This window comes from Mustelus asterias, chromosome 20 (assembly GCF_964213995.1).
Source record: "Mustelus asterias chromosome 20, sMusAst1.hap1.1, whole genome shotgun sequence".
NCBI classification, from domain to species: domain Eukaryota; kingdom Metazoa; phylum Chordata; class Chondrichthyes; order Carcharhiniformes; family Triakidae; genus Mustelus; species Mustelus asterias.
The window spans coordinates 4552491-4573389 of NC_135820.1; the positions used below are offsets into that span (position 1 = coordinate 4552491).

General features: G+C 53.0%; 1 protein-coding gene across 1 annotated transcript in view; it reads left to right on the plus strand.

The window, feature by feature from the left end:
- The window catches only part of LOC144508740 (uncharacterized), a 55965-nt gene extending 52805 nt beyond the window's left edge, over positions 1-3160 (plus strand). Inside the window, 1 exon segment of the mRNA XM_078237048.1 lies at positions 1287-3160. Within this exon segment, the coding sequence (XP_078093174.1) occupies positions 1287-1471 (185 nt within the window). The 3' untranslated portion in view covers positions 1472-3160.
- The last annotated feature ends 17739 nt before the right edge of the window (positions 3161-20899 follow it).

The following is a 20899-nucleotide window of genomic DNA, read 5'->3' on the forward strand; positions in this document are numbered from 1 at the left end:
GGGTTGTAATGGCTGGAGGAGGTTACAGAGATAGGGAGTGTTGTAGGGGCTGGAGGAGGTTAGAGAGATGGGGAGGGTTGTAGGGGCTGGAGGAGGTTAAGGAGTTAGGGAAGTTTGTAGGGGCTGGAGGAGGTTACAGAGATAGGGAGGCTTATCGGGGCTGGAGGAGGTTACTGAGATAGGGAGGGTTGGAGGGGCTGGAGATTACTAAAATAGGGAGGTTTGTAGGGGCTGGAGGAGGTTACAGAGATAGGGAGGGGTGTAGGAGCTGAAGGACGTTACAGAGATAGGGAGGGTTGTCGGGGCTGGAGGAGGTTACAGAGATAGGGAATGTTGTCGGGGCTGGAGGAGGTTACTGAGATAGGGAGTGTTGTCGAGCTGGAGGAGGTTACAGAGATAGGGAGAGTTGTAGGGGCTGGAGGAGGTTACAGAGATAGGGAGGGTTGTAGGGGCTGGAGGAGGGTGCAGAGATAGGGAGGGTTGTAGGGGCTGGAGGAGGTTACAGAGATAGGGAGAGTTGGAGGGGCTGGAGGAGGTTACAGAGATAGGGAGTGTTGTCGGGGCTGGAGGAGGTTACAGAGACCGGAAGGGTTGTATGGGCTGGAGGAGTTTGCAGAGATAGGGAGGGTTGTAGGGGCTGGAGGAGATTACAGAGATAGGGAGGGTTGTAGGGGCTGGAGGGGGTTACAGAGATAGGGAAGGTTGTAGGGGCTGGAGAAGGTTACAGAGATAGGGAGGGTTGTCAGGGCTGGAGGAGGTTACAGAGATAGGGAGGGTTGTAGGGGCTGGAGGAGGTTAGAGAGATAGGGAGGGTTGTCGGGGCTGAAGGAGATTACAGAGATAGGGAGGGTTGTCGGGGCTGGAGGAGGTTACAGAGATAGGGAGGTTTGTAGGGGCTGGAGGAGGTTAGAGAGATAGGGAGGGTTGTAGGGGCTGGTGGAGGTTACAGAGATAGGGAGGGTTGTAGGGGCTGGAGGAGGTTACAGAGATAGGGAGGGTTGTAGGGGCTGGAGGAGGTTACTGAGATAGGGAGGGGTGTTGGAGCTGAAGGATGTTACAGAGATAGGGAGGTTTGTAGGGGCTGGAGGAGGTTAGAGAGATAGGGAGGGTTGTAGGGGCTGGAGGAGGTTAGAGAAAGGCGATGGGGGATACGGAGATGAGGGATGGATGCAGAGGGTGACGGGCAGAGGCTGGCGGCGGGAAGGGATGGGGTGTATTCCAGCATGGGGAGGATGGGGCGAATGGCCTTCCTGAGCATTGTGAAAGCTGTTGTGTTTTCCCCGCAGCTTGCCAGCCCGGCCCCTTGGCACAGACAGCCAGTGACCCACAAGCCGCGGTGACCCTGGTCCGGGAGGGTTACCTGCCTCAGGACGTCCACAGGGCCCTGGGCATTGCACGCAACGATCTGGAGATCGCACGGACTATTCTGCAGGAGTTCATCTCCAACTCAAACCTCACTAACCAGAGTTGAGGGCTGGGGACGGGGAGGGGGAGCAGGAGGTGGGGAGGGGAGGGGGAGAAGCTGTCAGAGATTCCCCACCCCACCCACACCCACAGCATCCCTGTCATCCTGCAGCCCTTAATGTCAACATCTGCCTCTGTGAGAGAAGAGTGTTGGATTCTAACCTCCTCCAGCCCCTACAACACTCCCTATCTCTGTAACCTCCTCCAGCCCCTACAACCCTCCCTATCTCTGTAACCTCCTCCAGCCCCTCCAACACTCCCTATCTCTGTAACCTCCTCCAGCCCCTACAACCCTCCCTATCTCTGTAACCTCCTCCAGCCCCTACAACAGTCCCTATCTCTGTAACCTCCTCCAGCCCCTACAACACTCCCTATCTCTGTAACCTCCTCCAGCCCCTACAACCCTCCCTATCTCTGTAACCTCCTCCAGCCCCTACAACACTCCCTATCTCTGTAACCTCCTCCAGCCCCTATAACACTCCCTATCTCTGTAACCTCCTCCAGCCCCTACAACACTCCCTATCTCTGTAACCTCCTCCAGCCCCTACAACACTCCCTATCTCTGTAACCTCCTCCAGCCCCTACAACCCTCCCTATCTCTGTAACCTCCTCCAGCCCCTACAACACTCCCTATCTCTGTAACCTCCTCCAGCCCCTACAACACTCCCTATCTCTGTAACCTCCTCCAGCCCCTACAACACTCCCTATCTCTGTAACCTCCTCCAGCCCCTACAACACTCCCTATCTCTGTAACCTCCTCCAGCCCCTACAACACTCCCTATCTCTGTAACCTCCTCCAGCCCCAACACCCCTCCCTTCTCTGTAACCTCCTCCAGCCCCTACAACCCTCCCTATCTCTGTAATCTCCTCCAGCGCCTACAACCCTCTCTTTCTCTGTAACCTCCTCCAGCCCCTACAACACTCCCTATCTCTGTAACCGCCTCCAGCCCTGACAACATTCCCTATCTCTGTAACCTCCTCCAGCCCCTACAACCCTCCCTATCTCTGTAACCTCCTCCAGCCCCTACAACTCTCCCTATCTCTGTAACCTCCTTCAGCCCCTACACCCCCTCCCTATCTCTGTAACCTCCTCCAGCCCCTACAACCCTCCGAGATCTCTGCAGTCCTCCAATTCCGACCTCTCGAGCCGATTCCCATCACCCCACCATTGGCGGCCGGGTCTTCAGCTGCCTGGGGTGTGGCCCTAAGCTCTGGAATTCCCTCCCTAAACCTCCCCACCTCTCTCTCCTCTCTCTCTCTGTCTGTGTGTGGTGTAGAGTGTGGAGTGGGCTTGGAGTGGGCTGTGTGGGTCTGGGTCGTCTGGGCTTTGTACTGGACAATCTCAGGTGTTTTGTAAATACCTGGGGGCACATTCAATTTTATTTATTTTTCAGCCATGGTTCTACCTCCTTGTAAGTGGATATGTTCCCCACCCACGCAAGCAGTGTCCTAACTCTCTGCTGAGGGAGAACCTCAACACTGGTTCTTTGCAATTAAGTGGAATGTGAGGGTGTAAAGAAATTTTTCTTGGTCAGGTTGTCACGTCAACGATGTCCTGGTGATGGTGTGGTGATCAATGATTCTGTGTTTGATTATGTGGGTCTGGCAACTGATCGACGCTCACTGTGCTTGATTGATGACTCACCTAATGAAGGAGCAGTGCTCTGAAAGCTCGTGATTCCAAATAAACCTGTTGGACTTTAACCTGATGTTGTGAGACTTCTTACTGCGTCCACCCTGATCCAATACCGGCATCTCCACCTCATGGCTCCGACAGTCTGAAAGATGTGCTGGTTAGGTGCATTGGCCATGGTAAATTCTCCCTCATTGTACCCAAACTCAGTGTATCCTACCAAGTTACCACCAACACCTTTCCTGTTCCACTGGAGGCCCAAACATCCTAGCCCACTGCGACACAAATATCAAACATCCTAGCAAACTGCTACACAAATATCAAACACACACCCCGGACATTCTCTCTTCCATCTTCTTCCGTCAGGAAAAAGATACAAAAGTCTGAGGTCACGTACCAATCGACTCAAGAACAGCTTCTTCCCTGCTGCTGTCAAACATTTGAATGGACCTAACTTGCATTAAGTTGATCTTTCTCGACACCCTAGCTATGACTGTAACATTACATTCTGCACCCTCTCCTTTCCTTCTCTATGAATGGTATGCGCTGTCTGTATAGCACGAGAAACAATACTTTTCACTCTATACTAACACATGTGACAATAACAAAGCAAATCAAAAACAGGCGCCGGATTGTGGCGACTCGGGGATTTTCACAGTAACTTCATTGCGGTGTTAATTCAACCCTACTGGCTGGCACGGTGGCACAGTGGTTAACACTGCTGCCTCACAGCGCCAGGGACCCAGGTTCAAGTCCCGGCTTGGGTCGCTGTCTGTGTGGGGTTTGCACATTCTCCCCGTGTCTGTGTGGGTTTCCTCCGGGTGCTCCGGTTTCCTCCCACATTCCGAAAGACGTGCTGGTTAGGGTGCATTGACCCGAACAGGCGCCGGCCGGACTGTGGCGACTAGGGGAATTTCACAGTAACTTCATTGCAGTGTTAATGTAAGCCTTACTTACGAACACAAGGGGTCACAAGAGGTGATGGACACAAGGGGTCACGGGTTCAAGGTGAGGGGGGCAAGGTTCAACACAGATGTCAGGGGGACGTATTTTACACAGAGGGTGGTGGGGGCCTGGAATGCACTGCCAAGCAAGGTGATTGAGGCGGACACGCTGGGATCGTTTAAGACTTATCTAGATCGCCACATGAACAGACTGGGAATAGAGGGAGACAAAAGAATGGTCTAATGGTCACATGAACGGCACAGGCTTGGAGGGCCGAAGGGCCTTTTCCTGTGCTGTATTGTTCTTTGTTCTTTGTACTTGTGACTAATAAATAAACTTTAAAACTACTTTTTACTTGTGACACTAATAAATAAACTTAAACTAAGGGGTAATTTAGCATGGCCAATGCAGCTAAGACAGTGGAGGAAACCCACGCAGAGATGGGGAGAATGTGCAAAACTCCACACAGACATTCACCCAAGCCGAGAATCGAACCCGGGTCCCTGGTGCTGTGAGGAGCAGTGTTAACCAGGCTGATTAGAACATAAAACATACAACATAGAACATAGAAAAGCTACAGCACAAACAGGCCCTTCGGCCCACAAGTTGCGCCGAACATGTCCCTACCTACTCGGCTTACCTAGAACATAGATCATAGAACAGTACAGCACAGAACAGGCCCTTCGGCCCACAATGTTGTGCCGAGCTTTATCTGAAACCAAGATCAAGCTATCCCACTCCCTATCATCCTGGTGTGCTCCACGTGCCTATCCAATAACCGCTTAAATGTTCCTAAAGTGTCCGACTCCACTATCACTGCAGGCAGTCCATTCCACACCCCAACCACTCTCTGCGTAAAGAACCGACCTCTGATATCCTTACTGTATCTCCCACCACGAACCCTATAGTTATGCCCCCTTGTAATAGCTCCATCCACCCGAGGAAATAGTCTTTGAACGTTCACTCTATCTATCCCCTTCATCATTTTATAAACCTCTATTAAGTCTCCCCTCAGCCTCCTCCGCTCCAGAGAGAACAGCCCTAGTTCCCTCAACCTTTCCTCATAAGACCTACCCTCCAAACCAGGCAGCATCCTGGTAAATCTCCTCTGCACTCTTTCCAGCGCTTCCACATCCTTCTTATAGTGAGGTGACCAGAACTGCACACAATATTCCAAATGTGGTCTCACCAAGGTCCTGTACAGTTGCAGCATAACCCCACGGCTCTTAAACTCCAACCCCCTGTTAATAAAAGCTAACACACTATAGGCCTTCTTCACAGCTCTATCCACTTGAGTGGCAACCTTTAGAGATCTGTGGATATGGACCCCAAGATCTCTCTGTTCCTCCACAGTCTTCAGAACCCTACCTTTGACCCTGTAATCCACATTTAAATTAGTCCTACCAAAATGAATCACCTCACATTTATCAGGGTTAAACTCCATTTGCCATTTTTCAGCCCAGCTTTGCATCCTATCTATGTCTCTTTGCAGCCTACAACAGCCCTCCACCTCATCCACTACTCCACCAATCTTGGTGTCATCAGCAAATTTACTGATCCACCCTTCAGCCCCCTCCTCTAAGTCATTAATAAAAATCACAAAGAGCAGAGGACCAAGCACTGATCCCTGCGGCACTCCGCTAGCAACCTGCCTCCAATCCGAAAATTTTCCATCGACCACCACCCTCTGTCTTCGATCAGACAGCCAGTTACCTATCCAATCGGCCAACTCTCCCTCTATCCCACACCTCCTCATTTTCATCATAAGCCGACCATGGGGGACCTTATCAAACGCCTTACTAAAATCCATGTATATGACATCAACTGCCCTACCTTCATCAACACATAACCCGCTATCTTACTAACTTCCATGGCCTAATCCAAAAGTCTCTTAAAAGACCCTATCGAATCCACCTCCACCACCACTACCGGCAGCCGATTCCACGCACCCACCACCCTCTCAGTGAAAAACTTACCCCTAACATCTCCTCTGTACCTACTTCCCAGCACCCTAAACCTATGACCTCTTGTGGCAACCATTCCAGCCCTGGGTAAAAGCCTCTTGAGAATCCACTCTATCAATACCCCTCAACATCTTATACACCTCTATCAGGTCACCTCTCATCCTCCGCCTCTCCAAGGAGAAAAGACCTAGCTCTCTCAACCTATCCTCATAAGGCATGCCACCTAATCCAGGCAACATCCTTGTAAATCTCCTCTGCACCCTTTCTATGGCTTCCACATCCTTTCTGTAATGAGGCAACCAGAACTGGGCACAGTACTCCAGGTGGGGTCTGACCAGGGTCCTATACAGCTGCAGCATTATCTCCCGATTTCTAAACTCAATTCCTCTATTGATGAAGGCCAGTATTCCATACGTCTTCTTAACCACAGCCTCTCCCTGCAACGCTGCTTTGAGCGTCCTATGAACCCGGACCCCAAGATCCTTCTGATCTTCCACACTGCCAAGCGTCTTACCCTTAATATTATATTCCTTCATCCTATTCGATTCCGGGGATGGTGGGGCTGATGAGGAGAGATTGACTAGGTGAGGATTGTTTTCACTGGAGTTCAAATGAATGAAGGGGGGAGTTTCATAGAGACTTATAAAATTCTAACAGGACTAGACAGGGTAGATGCTGGGAGGGTGTTCCCGATGGTGGGGGAGTCCAGAACCAGGGGTCACAGGATTCAGGGGAGACCATTTAGGACGGAGGTGAGGAGACATTTCTTCATCCAAAGAGTGGTGAGCCTGTGGAATTCATTACCACAGGAAGTAGTTGATGCCAAAACATTGAATGTATTCAAGAGGCGGCTGGATATAGCACTTGGAGCGAACGGGATCAAAGGTTATGGGGAGAAAGCAGGATTAGGCTATTGAGTTGGACAATCAGCCATGATTGTGATGAATGGGGGAGCAGGCTCGAAGGGCCGAATGGCCTCCTCCTGCTCCTATCTCCTATGTTTCTATGTTTGACCCACTGTGTCACCGTGCTGGGTACAGTTTTGGTCGCCTTATTTAATGAGAGATAAACTCAGATTGGAAGCAGCTCAGAGAAGGTTCATCAGGCTGACTCCTGGGGGTTTATCTTGCGAGGGAAGGTTGCGGCCTAAACTCATTGGAGTTCAGAAGAATGAGAGGGGAACTTATTTAAAGAGAGAAGATTCTGAGGGGGTCTCTAACAGGGTGGGTTCTGGGAGGAATCTAGAATGAGGGGGCCGCAGTTTCAGAGTAGAGGATCTCCCATTAAAGATGGAGATGAGGAGGAATTTTGTCTCTTGGGGAGTCACTAGTCTGTGGAAATCTCTCCAAAGGAGAAAATGCTGCCCACATCTTCATCTGTCACAGTTTACCCTCTGATTTCAGCTTCTCTGCCGTTTGGCCACTCACACCTTCTACTCCGTTACTCCGACTGCCATTAGCAGCCTTTCCCCTGGTATCTGTGGCTATGACTCATCTTTCATTCCTTCCCCCTGCAGTATAAATATCTCCCACTGTCTTCCAGCTTCTTCCGGTCTCGGGTCACTGTCTGTGCGGAGTCTGCACATTCTCCCCGTGTCTGTGTGGGTTTCCTCCGGTTTCCTCCCACAGCCCAGAGATGTGCGGGTTAGGTGGATTGGCCATGCTAAATTAACCCTTAGTGTCAGGGGGAACAGCTAGGGGAAATGAATGGGGTTCTGGGGATAGGGCCTGGGTGGGATTGTGGTCGGTGCAGACTCGATGGGCTGAATGGCCTCCTTCTGCACTGGAGGATTCGATGAATCTGTGACAAAGGCTCATCTGGATTTCAAACGTCAGCTCTTTTCTCTCCTTACAGATGCTGCCAGACCTGCTGAGATTTTCCAGCATTTTCTCTTTTGGATTCAGATTCCAGGATCCACATTAATTTGCTTTTATCCAAGGTTTTTCCATTGTGGAATTCTCTCTCTCTCACGGAGAACAGTGGGGGCTGTGGGTCGGTGAATGTATTCCTGGCTGAGTTAGACATGTTTCTGACCAGCAAGGGGAGCAGTGTGGTAGTCGAGGGTTGTAGACAAGGGGTAGGTAGGAGAAGGAGAGTTGAGTCCATAATCAGAACAGCTATGACTGTATTGAATGGTGGAGCAGGCTCAAGGGGCCAAATGGCCTCCTGGGGGGGGGGGCTTTTCCTGGGCCCCATCGTGACGAGGCAGAGATGCCCCTCCCACCAGTGCCAAGAGCCCCTGTGGGACACCCCTGGAATTTTGGGGCAGAGGGTGGGGGGCTCACTGAGGGGACGGACAAGAGGCGGGGTGAGGTTAAAGGGGACGCACACCAGCAGCTCCAAACACTGGGTTCTCCTGGTGGGAGCGGGTAGCCGGCGATACTGAGGTTGGCACCGACTTGCATGGCAGCACCCACTCCCTGTCGGACCCTCTCGATCAATGGCGTTCCTGTTCCAACTGGAACCCAGAGCAGCCCGGCAACGGTGAGGCGGCAGGATGGAGACGGGGGGCAGCGCCAAAGCCACACAGGGCAAAGTTCACTGGACAGTGGGCAGGTGGCACAGGTCAGTGGACAGAGGCCACTGCTCAGTGGGCAAGGTTGCAGAGGGCACCAGTCAGTAGGCAGAGGGCATCGGTCAGTGGGTGAGGCTGCAGAGGGCACTGGTCAGTGGGTAGAGGGCACCGGTCAGTGGGTGAGGCTGCAGAGGGCACCGGTCAGTGGGTGAGGCTGCAGAGGGCCCTGGTCAGTGGGTTGAGGGCACCAGTCAGTGGGCCGAGGCCCCTGGTCAGAGGGTGGGCAGCCGAGGCCTGTTGTCCAGCTCAGTGCCAATGCCATCACCACAACTGACAACACTGACTCCAAACAGTGCCACAATGTCCCATCGACCAGACAGCCTCCAACTGGAGCTTTCCATCCCCTCATCCCTCCCTTAATCCAGACAGATGTGTGTGTGTGTGTTTTTGGAGGTGGGGAGGGCGTGGGGGGAATCTTGTGGAGTGATGCAACCTACAGTTGAACAGCCACCAGGCTGGGCTCCAGCAACGCTGGGCATTATTGGGCTGCGGGTTTGCAGGGGGGGTTGGGGGGAGGGGGGGGGGGAGGTGGGAGGGGGTGGGGGGGAGGGGGGCATTCCAGAGAAGAGGGGCAATGATTGGAAAGGAACAGCTGAATAACAGCGAATAGATTTCCTGTGGCTCCATTACCAGAGGAGGGCAGCAGGTGGCGGTAGAGCCTCACGACTCAATCATTCTTGGGACAGTGCCCGTTTCAGCTGAGGGCTGTGGACACAACTTAGCAAAGACAGGACTTAGTGAGAAAAAGAGCGAGAGAGAAGGTGGGAGCGAGGGCGATTCAGTGACCATCAACTTTCCCATGCAAATAATTAAGCTTCGTTCATAACTTTAACTTTCTGAACTCTGACTGAGGGAGCCCCCAAAAGATTGAGACAATCAGGATGTGAAGCCTGCGGTAGGCTGACTCATAGACAATGTCGTGCATTTCTCTAGCGCCTTTCACAGCCCCTGGATGTCGCACTGTGAGTGACAACCAACAAAATACCTCGAGAAGTTGAATCGTTGGTGAAATGTAGCAAAGGCGGAATTATTACACAGCAAGATCCCACGACCAGGAATGTGTGGACCACCCAGAGCACTAATTACAGTGATGTGGGTAAGAGGATGAATATTGGACCCTGGACACCAGGACGTACGCAGAACCCTCGACTTAAAGATCCCCACAAACCGTGTACATCGAATTCCAACATTCCAGCTCCTCTTAAAATAACAGCCGGGGGTTCTCATATTGAGCTGGGAGCAAGGCCCAGATTTAGTGGCTCAACTGAGAAGTGGCTCTTCAGATAGTGCAGCACTCCCTCAGTCAGTACTGAGGGAGTGCTGCACTGTCAGAGGGTCAGTACAGAGGGAGTGCTGCACTGTCAGAGGGTCAATACTGAGGGAGTGTTGCACTGTCAGAGGGTCAGTACTGAGGGAGCGCTGCACTGTCAGAGGGTCAGTACTGAGGGAGTGCCGCACTGTCAGAGGGTCAGTACTGAGGGAGTGCTGCACTGTCAGAGGGTCAGTACTGAGGGAGTGCCGCACTGTCAGAGGGTCAGTACTGAGGGAGTGCTGCTCTGTCAGAGGGTCAGTACTGAGGGAGTGCTGCACTGACAGAGGGTCAGTACTGAGGGAGTGCCGCACTGTCAGAGGGTCAGTACTGAGGGAATGCTGCTCTGTCAGAGGGTCAGTACTGAGGGAGTGCTGCACTGTCAGAGGGTCAGTACTGAGGGAGTGCCGTACTGTCAGAGGGTCAGTACTGAGGGAGCGCTGCACTGTCAGAGGGTCAGTACTGAGGGAGAGCTGCACTATCAGAGGGTCAGTACTGAGGGAGTGCTGCACTATCAGAGGGTCAGTACTGAGGGAGTGCTGCACTGTCAGAGGGTCAGTACTGAGGGAGTGCTGCACTGTCAGAGAGTCAGTACTGAGGGAGTGTCGCACTGTCAGAGAGTCAGTGCTGAGGGAGTGCCGCACTGTCAGAGGGTCAATACTGAGGGAGTGTTGCACTGTCAGAGGGTCAGTACAGAGGGAGTGCCGCACTGTCAGAGGGTCAGTACTGAGGGAGTGCTGCTCTGTCAGAGGGTCAGTACTGAGGGAGTGCCGCACTGTCAGAGGGTCAGTACTGAGGGAGTGCCGCACTGTCAGAGGGTCAGTACTGAGGGAGTGCCACACTGTCAGAGAGTCAGTACTGAGGGAGTGCTGCACTGTCAGAGGGTCAGTACTGAGGGAGTGCTGCATTGTCAGAGAGTCAGTACTGAGGGAGTGCCACACTGTCAGAGAGTCAGTACTGAGGGAGTGCTGCATTGTCAGAGGGTCAGTACTGAGGGAGTGCTGCATTGTCAGAGAGTCAGTACTGAGGGAGTGCTGCACTGTCAGAGAGTCAGTACTGAGGGAGTGCTGCACTGTCAGAGAGTCAGTACTGAGGGAGTGCTGCACTGTCAGAGAGTCAGTACTGAGGGAGTGCTGCACTGTCAGAGAGTCAGTGCTGAGGGAGTGCTGCATTGTCAGAGAGTCAGTACTGAGGGAGTGCCGCACTGTCAGAGGGTCAGTACTGAGGGAATGCTGCTCTGTCAGAGGGTCAGTACTGAGGGAGTGCTGCACTGTCAGAGGGTCAGTACTGAGGGAGTGCCGTACCGTCAGAGGGTCAGTACTGAGGGAGCGCTGCACAGTCAGAGGGTCAGTACTGAGGGAGCGCTGCACTATCAGAGGGTCAGTACTGAGGGAGCGCTGCACTATCAGAGGGTCAGTACTGAGGGAGTGCTGCACTGTCAGAGGGTCAGTACTGAGGGAGTGCTGCACTGTCAGAGAGTCAGTACTGAGGGAGTGCCGCACTGTCAGAGGGTCAATACTGAGGGAGTGTTGCACTGTCAGAGGGTCAGTACTGAGGGAGTGTCGCACTGTCAGAGAGTCAGTGCTGAGGGAGTGCCGCACTGTCAGAGGGTCAATACTGAGGGAGTGTTGCACTGTCAGAGGGTCAGTACTGAGGGAGTGCCGCACTGTCAGAGGGTCAGTACTGAGGGAGTGCCGCACTGTCAGAGGGTCAGTACTGTGGGAGTGCCGCACTGTCAGAGGGTCAGTACTGAGGGAGTGCCGCACTGTCAGAGGGTCAATACTGAGGGAGTGTTGCACTGTCAGAGGGTCAGTACTGAGGGAGTGCTGCTCTGTCAGAGGGTCAGTACTGAGGGAGTGCCGCACTGTCAGAGGGTCAGTACTGAGGGAGTGCCACACTGTCAGAGAGTCAGTACTGAGGGAGTGGTGCACTGTCAGAGGGTCAGTACTGAGGGAGTGCTGCATTGTCAGAGAGTCAGTACTGAGGGAGTGCCACACTGTCAGAGAATCAGTACTGAGGGAGTGCTGCATTGTCAGAGGGTCAGTACTGAGGGAGTGCTGCATTGTCAGAGAGTCAGTACTGAGGGAGTGCTGCACTGTCAGAGAGTCAGTACTGAGGGAGTGCTGAACTGTCAGAGAGTCAGTACTGAGGGAGTGCTGCATTGTCAGAGGGTCAGTACTGAGAGAGTGCCGCACTGTCAGAGAGTCAGTACTGAGGGAGTGCCGCACTGTCAGAGAGTCAGTACTGAGGGAGTGGTGCACTGTCAGAGGGTCAGTACTGAGGGAGTGTTGCACTGTCAGAGGGTCAGTACTGAGGGAGTGCTGCACTGTCAGAGGGTCAGTACTGAGGGAGTGCTGCATTGTCAGAGAGTCAGTACTGAGGGAGTGCCGCACTGTCAGAGAGTCAGTACTGAGGGAGTGCTGCACTGTCAGAGGGTCAGTACTGAGGGAGTGCTGCATTGTCAGAGAGTCAGTACTGAGGGAGTGCCGCACTGTCAGAGAGTCAGTACTGAGGGAGTGCTGCATTGTCAGAGGGTCAGTACTGAGGGAGTGCTGCATTGTCAGAGAGTCAGTCCTGAGGGAGTGCTGCACTGTCAGAGGGTCAGTACTGAGGGAGTGCTGCACTGTCAGAGGGTCAGTACTGAGGGAGTGCTGCATTGTCAGAGAGTCAGTACTGAGGGAGTGCCGCACTGTCAGAGAGTCAGTACTGAGGGAGTGCTGCACTGTCAGAGGGTCAGTACTGAGGGAGTGCTGCATTGTCAGAGAGTCAGTACTGAGGGAGTGCCGCACTGTCAGAGAGTCAGTACTGAGGGAATGCTGCATTGTCAGAGGGTCAGTACTGAGGGAGTGCTGCATTGTCAGAGAGTCAGTACTGAGGGAGTGCTGCACTGTCAGAGGGTCAGTACTGAGGGAGTGCTGCACTGTCAGAGGGTCAGTACTGAGGGAGTGCTGCACTGTCAGAGAGTCAGTACTGAGGGAGTGCTGCACTGTCAGAGAGTCAGTACTGAGGGAGTGCCACACTGTCAGAGAGTCAGTACTGAGGGAGCGCTGCACTGTCAGAGGGTCAGTACTGAGGGAGTGCTGCACTGTCAGAGAGTCAGTACTGAGGGAGTGCTGCAATGTCAGAGAGTCAGTACTGAGGGAGTGCCACACTGTCAGAGAGTCAGTACTGAGGGAGTGCTGCATTGTCAGAGGGTCAGTACTGAGGGAGTGCTGCATTGTCAGAGAGTCAGTACTGAGGGAGTGCCGCACTGTCAGAGGGTCAATACTGAGGGAGTGTTGCAATGTCAGAGGGTCAGTACTGAGGGAGTGCTGCTCTGTCAGAGGGTCAGTACTGAGGGAGTGCCGTACTGTCAGAGGGTCAGTACTGAGGGAGCGCTGCACAGTCAGAGGGTCAGTACTGAGGGAGCGCTGCACTATCAGAGGGTCAGTACTGAGGGAGCGCTGCACTATCAGAGGGTCAGTACTGAGGGAGTGCTGCACTGTCAGAGGGTCAGTACTGTGGGAGTGCTGCACTGTCAGAGAGTCAGTGCTGAGGGAGTGCCGCACTGTCAGAGGGTCAATACTGAGGGAGTGTTGCACTGTCAGAGGGTCAGTACTGAGGGAGTGCCGCACTGTCAGAGGGTCAGTACTGAGGGAGTGCCGCACTGTCAGAGGGTCAGTACTGAGGGAGTGCCGCACTGTCAGAGGGCCAGTACTGAGGGAGTGCCGCACTGTCAGAGGGTCAATACTGAGGGAGTGTTGCACTGTCAGAGGGTCAGTACTGAGGGAGTGCTGCTCTGTCAGAGGGTAAGTACTGAGGGAGTGCCGCACTGTCAGAGGGTCAGTACTGAGGGAGTGCCACACTGTCAGAGAGTCAGTACTGAGGGAGTGGTGCACTGTCAGAGGGTCAGTACTGAGGGAGTGCCGCACTGTCAGAGAGTCAGTACTGAGGGAGTGCTGCACTGTCAGAGAGTCAGTACTGAGGGAGTGCTGCACTGTCAGAGGGTCAGTACTGAGGGAGTGCTGCATTGTCAGAGAGTCAGTACTGAGGGAGTGCCGCACTGTCAGAGAGTCAGTACTGAGGGAGTGCTGCACTGTCAGAGGGTCAGTACTGAGGGAGTGCTGCACTGTCAGAGGGTCAGTACTGAGGGAGTGCTGCACTGTCAGAGGGTCAGTACTGAGGGAGTGCTGCACTGTCAGAGGGTCAGTACTGAGGGAGTGCTGCACTGTCAGAGGGTCAGTACTGAGTGATACGCGATTAATTCACTCGGGAGGCTGGATCGTACCTGGGAAATAAAGGCTTTTATTAGAAATAAGAATAGAGCATACTGCTTAACAATACAATCCCAGACTCAAGGGTCTCTAGGAAGTGCAGTGACCTTTATACTCCTATAGGTAGGCGGAGCCAACCGGAGTGTACCACAGAACAATACCAATAGGTGGAACACCCCAACCCTAACCCCAACAGTAACAAGAGTAACATATGTACAAGTACCCATAGTGATAACCATCCATGGTTCAGTACCCATAGTGGTAACCATCTATGGTTCACCACATTCACCCCTCCTTTAAAAACAAAGGCCGGTGGGGCTAAAAAACAGTACGAACTGTCCATATATTCACAAGTTCAGTCGTATCGGAGGTCCGCACCGTCTCTGCGACCTCCGCAGCACTGGCGGTAGCGCCGGTTCTGGTGACCGTGGTGTCCCTCTCTCCAAGGCGGTGTCCAGTGACTCCTCCAGTTCCTCACGGACGGGTGGACCTCGAGGTGGCGACAATCTCCTGGACTCAGGCAAGCTGTACACGGGAGTAAGAGGATTAAGTGGTGGTCCCGATACTGCCCGCGCCGTGTCAGGGGGGAGATAAAGGGCAAGGGGTCCCTAACCAGGGGTGCGGGAGCGACGGGGGTTTCCAGGTCCCCTGCAGGCGCCAGATCTCGAATAGAGACCGTGTCCTCTCGCCCGTCAGGATATGCTACATCGGCATATTGAGGGTTGGCGTGGAGGAGATGGACCTGTTCAACCAAAGGGTCGGACTTGCGGGTCCTAACATGCCGCCGCAGGAGGACAGGTCCTGAGTACGTCAACCAAGATGGCAGTGAGGTCCCAGAGGAAGACTTCCTAGGGAAGGTAAACATCCGCTCATGTGGGGTAGCGTTGGTTGCCGTACACAGGAGGGACCGGATTGAATGGAGCGCATCAGAAAGTACCTCTTGCCAACGGGAGACTGGAAGACCCTTAGACCTCAACGCCAGTAAGACAGCCTTCCAAACTGTAGCGTTTTCTCTTTCGACTTGCCCGTTACCCCTGGGGTTGTAACTCGTAGTCTTACTTGAGGCAATCCCTTTAGAGAGCGCGGGAGAGGGTACGCGTCCAGCTGCGTTTACCTATTAATGGTCTGACTATAGTCTATAACCATCCGGGGCTTGTCTCCAGTTTTAACCACCACGACTTGTGCTCTCCATGGGCTCGTGCTAGGTTGAATGATCCCTTCCCTGAGGAGCCGCTGAACCTCAGATCGAATAAAGATCCGATCCTCAGCGCTGTAACGCCTGCTCTTAGTTGCGAAGGGCTTGCAGCCTGGCACAAGATTCTCGAATAAAGATGGCGGGATGATTCTGAGTGTCGAGAGACTGCACGTGGAGCGCGCTGGGCAATTTGGAGGCTGCTGTTCTCCCACTGAAAGTGGAGGGAGTGGCCCATCGTACTGCAGGGTCACACTCCTCAGGTGGACCATAAAGTCTAGTCCCAGGAGTATCGGAGCGCAAAGGTGCGGTAACACGAGGAGCCTGAAGTTCTCATAAACTGTGCCCCGCACCGTTAGGTTTACCACGCAGCTCACAAGAACGGTAACAGATCGGGACCTCGATGCCATAGAAATTGTCTGTCTGACAGTCTGTAGTCGGAGACCGCACCGTTTCACGGTGTCAGGATGAATGAAACTCTCCGTGCTCCCACTGTCAAACAGACAATGTATCAGCCGTCCGTTTACCTCTATGTCCATCATGGACTTGTCGAGTCTGTGAGGCTTGGCCTGGTCCAGGATGATTGACGCCACCGTTGAATCTTGAGTGCAACTGCAGGCAGCTGAGTGGTCGATGATGATGACCCCTGCTGGTTGTCTGCGGTCGGTGTCGACCAAAATGGCTGCGCCCATGGGTCGCACGTGGTCGATGGCGTTGAAAGTGGCGGCACTCGCAGGTCGCACGTGTCTTGCATCGTCATCCTCAGGAATGGCGGCGCTCATGAATCGCACGTGGTTGAAGACATCGACGAAGCCGGAGATGAGGAGACAGATCCCGGAGAGTCACACGCAGCACTGCTTGGCTTCGAAGGTGGTTTAGCTCGGCACACTTTAGCATAGTGCCCTTTCTTCCCACACGCGGAGCAAAATACCGTTCTGGCCGGACATCGCTGACGAAGGTGCTTTGCCAATCCACAGAAATAGCACCGCGGGCCACCTGGAGCTGCTGCCGTCGTCAGGTCCGAGGTTGAAAGCACGATCGCGCAGTTCCTAGGAGCCGCTGGGTAGAGTTGAGTCGGTGGCTGTACTTGCCACGATGTTCCCACGTGGTCGGTGGGGTAAGTTTCAAGACTTCTGGAGGCCGTTTCCATCGCATCAGCCAATTCCACCTTCTTAGCAAGGTCTAAGTTACCTTGCTCTAGCAGCCGCAGGCGAATATAGGATGAGCCGATTCCCGGCAGTATTGAGGGAGTGCCGCACTGTCAGAGGGTCAGTACTGAGGGAGTGCTGCAAGGTCAGAGGGACAGTATTGAGGGAGTGCTCCACTGTCAAACGGTCAGTACTGAGGGAGTGCTGCACTGTCAGAGGATCAGTACTGAGGGAGTGCTGCACTGTCAGTTTGTCAGTACTGAGGGAGTGCTGTAGTGTCAGAGGGTCAGTACTGAGGGAGTGTTGCACTGTCGGAGAGTCAGTACTGAGGGAGTGCTGCACTGTCAGAGGGTCAGTACTGAGGGAGGGTTGCACTGTCAGAGGGTCAGTACTGAGGGAGTGCCGCACTGTCGGAGAGTCAGTACTGAGGGAGTGCTGCACTATCAGAGGGTCAGCACTGAGGGAGTGCCGCACTGTCAGAGGGTCAGTACTGAGGGAGGGCCGCAGTGTTAGAGGGTCAGTACTGAGGGAGTGCCGCAGTGTCAGAGGGTCAGTACTGAGGGAGTGCTGCAAGGTCAGAGGGGCACTATTGAGGGAGTGCCGCACTGTCAGAGGGTCAGTACTGAGGGAGTGCTGCACAGTCAGAGGGTCAATAATGAACGTGTGTTGCACTGTCAGAGGGTCAGTACTGAGGGAGTGCTGCACTGTCAGATGGTCAGTACTGAGGGAGTATAGCAGTGTCAGGGGGTCAGTACTGAGGGAGTGCCGCACAGTCAGAGGGTCAGTGCTGAGGGAGCGCTGCACTGTCAGAGGGTCAGTACTGAGTGAATGCTGCACTGTCAGAGGGTCAGTACTGAGGAAGCGCTGCACTGTCAGAGGGTCAGTTCTGAGTGAATGCTGCACTGTCAGAGGGTCAGTACTGAGGAAGCGCTGCACTGTCAGAGGGTCAGTACTGAGGGAGTGCCGCACTGTCAGAGGGCCAGTACTGAGGAAGCGCTGCACTGTCAGAGGGTCAGTACTGAGGGAGTGCCGCACTGTCAGAGGGCCAGTACTGAGGAAGCGCTGCACTGTCAGAGGGTCAGTACTGAGGGAGTGCTGCACTGTCAGAGGGTCAGTACTGAGGGAGTGCTGCACTGTCAGAGGACAGTGCTGAGGGAGTGCCGCACTGTCAGAGGGTCAGTACTGAGGGAGTGCTGCACTGTCAGAGGGTCAGTGCTGAGGGAGTGCCGCACGGTCAGAGGGTCAGTACTGAGGGAGTGCCGCACTGTCAGAGGGTCAGTGCTGAGGGAGTGCTGCACTGTCAGAGGGTCAGTACTGAGGGAGTGCCGCACTGTCAGAGGGTCAGTGCTGAGGGAGTGCTGCACTGTTTGAGTTCCCACTTCTTTCCCCAGATATTAAGTTCTGCTCACATCTGTAACCAGTGCTGTGCTGCAGTGTGTTTGATTTGATCTGGATTCCTTCTGCAGTGTTGGGGCCACATTTATCTTTCAATCAAACAGATCAGCAACTGATTGTTTAAGAAGGGTAGCAGGGATAACCCGGGATATTATCGGCCAGTGAGCTTGACATCTGTGGTAGGGAAGTTGTTGGAGAGGATTCTTAGAGACAGGATGTATGTGCATTTAGAACGGAACAATCTCATTAGTGACAGACAGCATGGTTTTGTAAGAGGGAGGTCGTGCCTTACAAATTTGGTGGAGTTTTTTGAGGAAGTGACAAAAACGGTTGACGAAGGAAGGGCCTTGGATGTCGTCTATATGGATTTCAGTAAGGCATTTGACAAAGTCCCACATGGCAGGTTGGTTAAGAAGGTTAAGGCTCATGGGATACAAGGAGAAGTGGCTAGATGGGTGGAGAACTGGCTTGGCCATAGGAGACAGAGGGTAGCGGTCGAAGGATCTTTTTCCAGCTGGAGGTCTGTGACCAGTGGTGTTCTGCAGGGCTCTGTACTGGGACCTCTGCTATTTGTGATATATATAAATGATTTGGAAGAATGTGTAACTGGTGTTATCAGCAAGTTTGCGGATGACACGAAGATGGCTGGACTTGCGGATAGCGAAGAGCATTGTCGGGCAATACAGCAGGATATAGATCGGCTGGAAAATTGGGCGGTGAAATGGCAGATGGAATTTCATCCAGATAAATGCGAAGTGATGCATTTTGGAAGAAATAATGTAGGGAGGAGTTATACAATAAATGGCAGAGCCATCAAGAGTATAGAAACACAGAGAGACCTAGATGTGCAAATCCACAAATCCTTGAAGGTGGCAACACAGGTGGAGAAGGTGGTGCAGAAGGCATATGGTATGCTTGCCTTTATAGGATGGGGTATAGAGTATAAAAGCTGGAGTCTGATGATGCAGCTGTATAGAACGCTGGTTAGACCACATTTGGAGTACTGCGTCCAGTTCTGGTCGCCGCACTACCAGAAGGACGTGGAGGCTTTAGAGAGAGTGCAGAGAAGGTTTACCAGGATGATGCCTGGTATGGAGGGGCTTAGCTATGAGGAGAGATTTGGTAAACTGGGCTTGTTCTCCCTGGAAAGACGGAGAATGAGGGGAGATCTAATAAAGATGTACAAGATTATGAAGGGGATAGATAGGGTGAACGGTGGGAAGATTTTTCCCAGATCAGAAGTGACGATCACAAGGGGTCACGGGCTCAAGGTGAGAGGGACGAAGTATATCTCAGATATCAGAGGGACGTTTTTTACACAGAGGGTGGTGGGAGCCTGGAATGCGCTGCCAAGTAGGGTGGTGGAGGCAGGCACGCTGACATCGTTTAAGACTTACCTGGATAGTCACATGAGCAGCCTGGGAATGGAGGGATACAAACGATTGGTCTAGTTGGACCAAGGAGTGGCACAGGCTTGGAGGGCCGAAGGGCCTGTTTCCTGTGCTGTACTGTTCTTTGTTCTTTGATCTGGTGGTTTTGGGCTGGCGTAACATTGCATCTTTTTTTTATTCATTGGTAGATCATTGGCGTCGCTGGCTGGGCCAGCATTTATTGCCCATCCCGAGCTGCCTGAGGGCAGTTGAGAGTCAACCACATTGCTGTGGCTCTGGAGTCACATGTAGGCCAGACCGGGTAAGGACGGCAGATTTCCTTCCCTAAAGGGCATTAGTGAATCTTATGGGTTTTTCCGACAAAGGTTTCATGGTCATCAGGTGATTCTTAATTCCAGATATTTTTTATCGAATTCAGAATTCCCCCAGCTGCTGTGGCGGGATTCGAACCCTTGTCCCCATTGCTTCGTGGAAATGTCTGCGAGCTAACGTCACTGACGACACTTCAGAACGTAATCCTGAAGAATTATCAATAGGCAATGGCCTCGTGGTATTATCGCTCGACTATTAATCCAGACACTCATCTTACGTTCTGGGGACCCGGGTTCGAATCCCGCCACGGCAGATAGTAGAATTTGAATGCAATAAAAAATATCTGAAGTTCAGAATCGACTGATGACCATCAAACCATTGTCAATTGTCGGAAAAACCCATCTGGTTCACTGATGCCCTTTAGGGAAGGAAATCTGCCGTCCTTACCCAGTCTGGCCTACATGTGACTCCAGAGCCACAGCAATGTGGTTGACTCTCAACTGTCCTCAGGCAGCTAGGGATGGGCTATAGATACTGGCCCAGCCAGCGACGCCCCTGTCCCACAGATGAATTAAAAAAACTCGAGGACTATGGGGCCTCGCGGATGAACCATTGTTGCCAAGGTCACAGCCAGAAGGTGCATAGTTTCCATCAATGTGACACTGGATGATGAAGCTGGTCTCTGAGACACTCTGTTCCTTCCCACAGGAGCAGAGTGAGCCAGAAGCAGATCGAATAACCAGGAGTTGAAACGGTGAAGAATTCTGTGGGCGAACACAGCAAGACTATTCCCTCTCATTACGAACTCCATCACCTGATTTCAAAGCGTTTAGAGGGAGGATAACGGAGATCTGGTTACCGGGACAATTGTTAACCAATTGATTTTCTTCCCTCAGAGAGCAGGTGAGACAGAGGACATTCATCTCCGCAAGAAAAATCAGATTAACAGTTCAATCAGCAGATAGTGCAGAGCAATGGGGAGAGAGTCAGGGCAGTGGGATTAGTTTGGGATTGATACAGGGCTATGGGGAGAGAGTGGGGCAGTGGGATTAGTGTGGGATTGCTACAGGGCTATGGGGAGAGAATGGGGCAGTGAGATTAGTGTGGGATTGCTACAGAGCTATGGGGGAGAGTGGGAGCTATGGGATTAGTTTGGCATTGATACAGAGCTATGGGGAGAGAGTGGGGGCAGTGGGATTAATTTGGGATTGATACAGCTATGGGGAGAGAGTGGGGCAGTGGGATTAGTTTGGGGATTGATGCAGGGCTATGGGGTGAGCGCGGGGCATTGGGATTAGTTTGGGATTGATACAGGGCT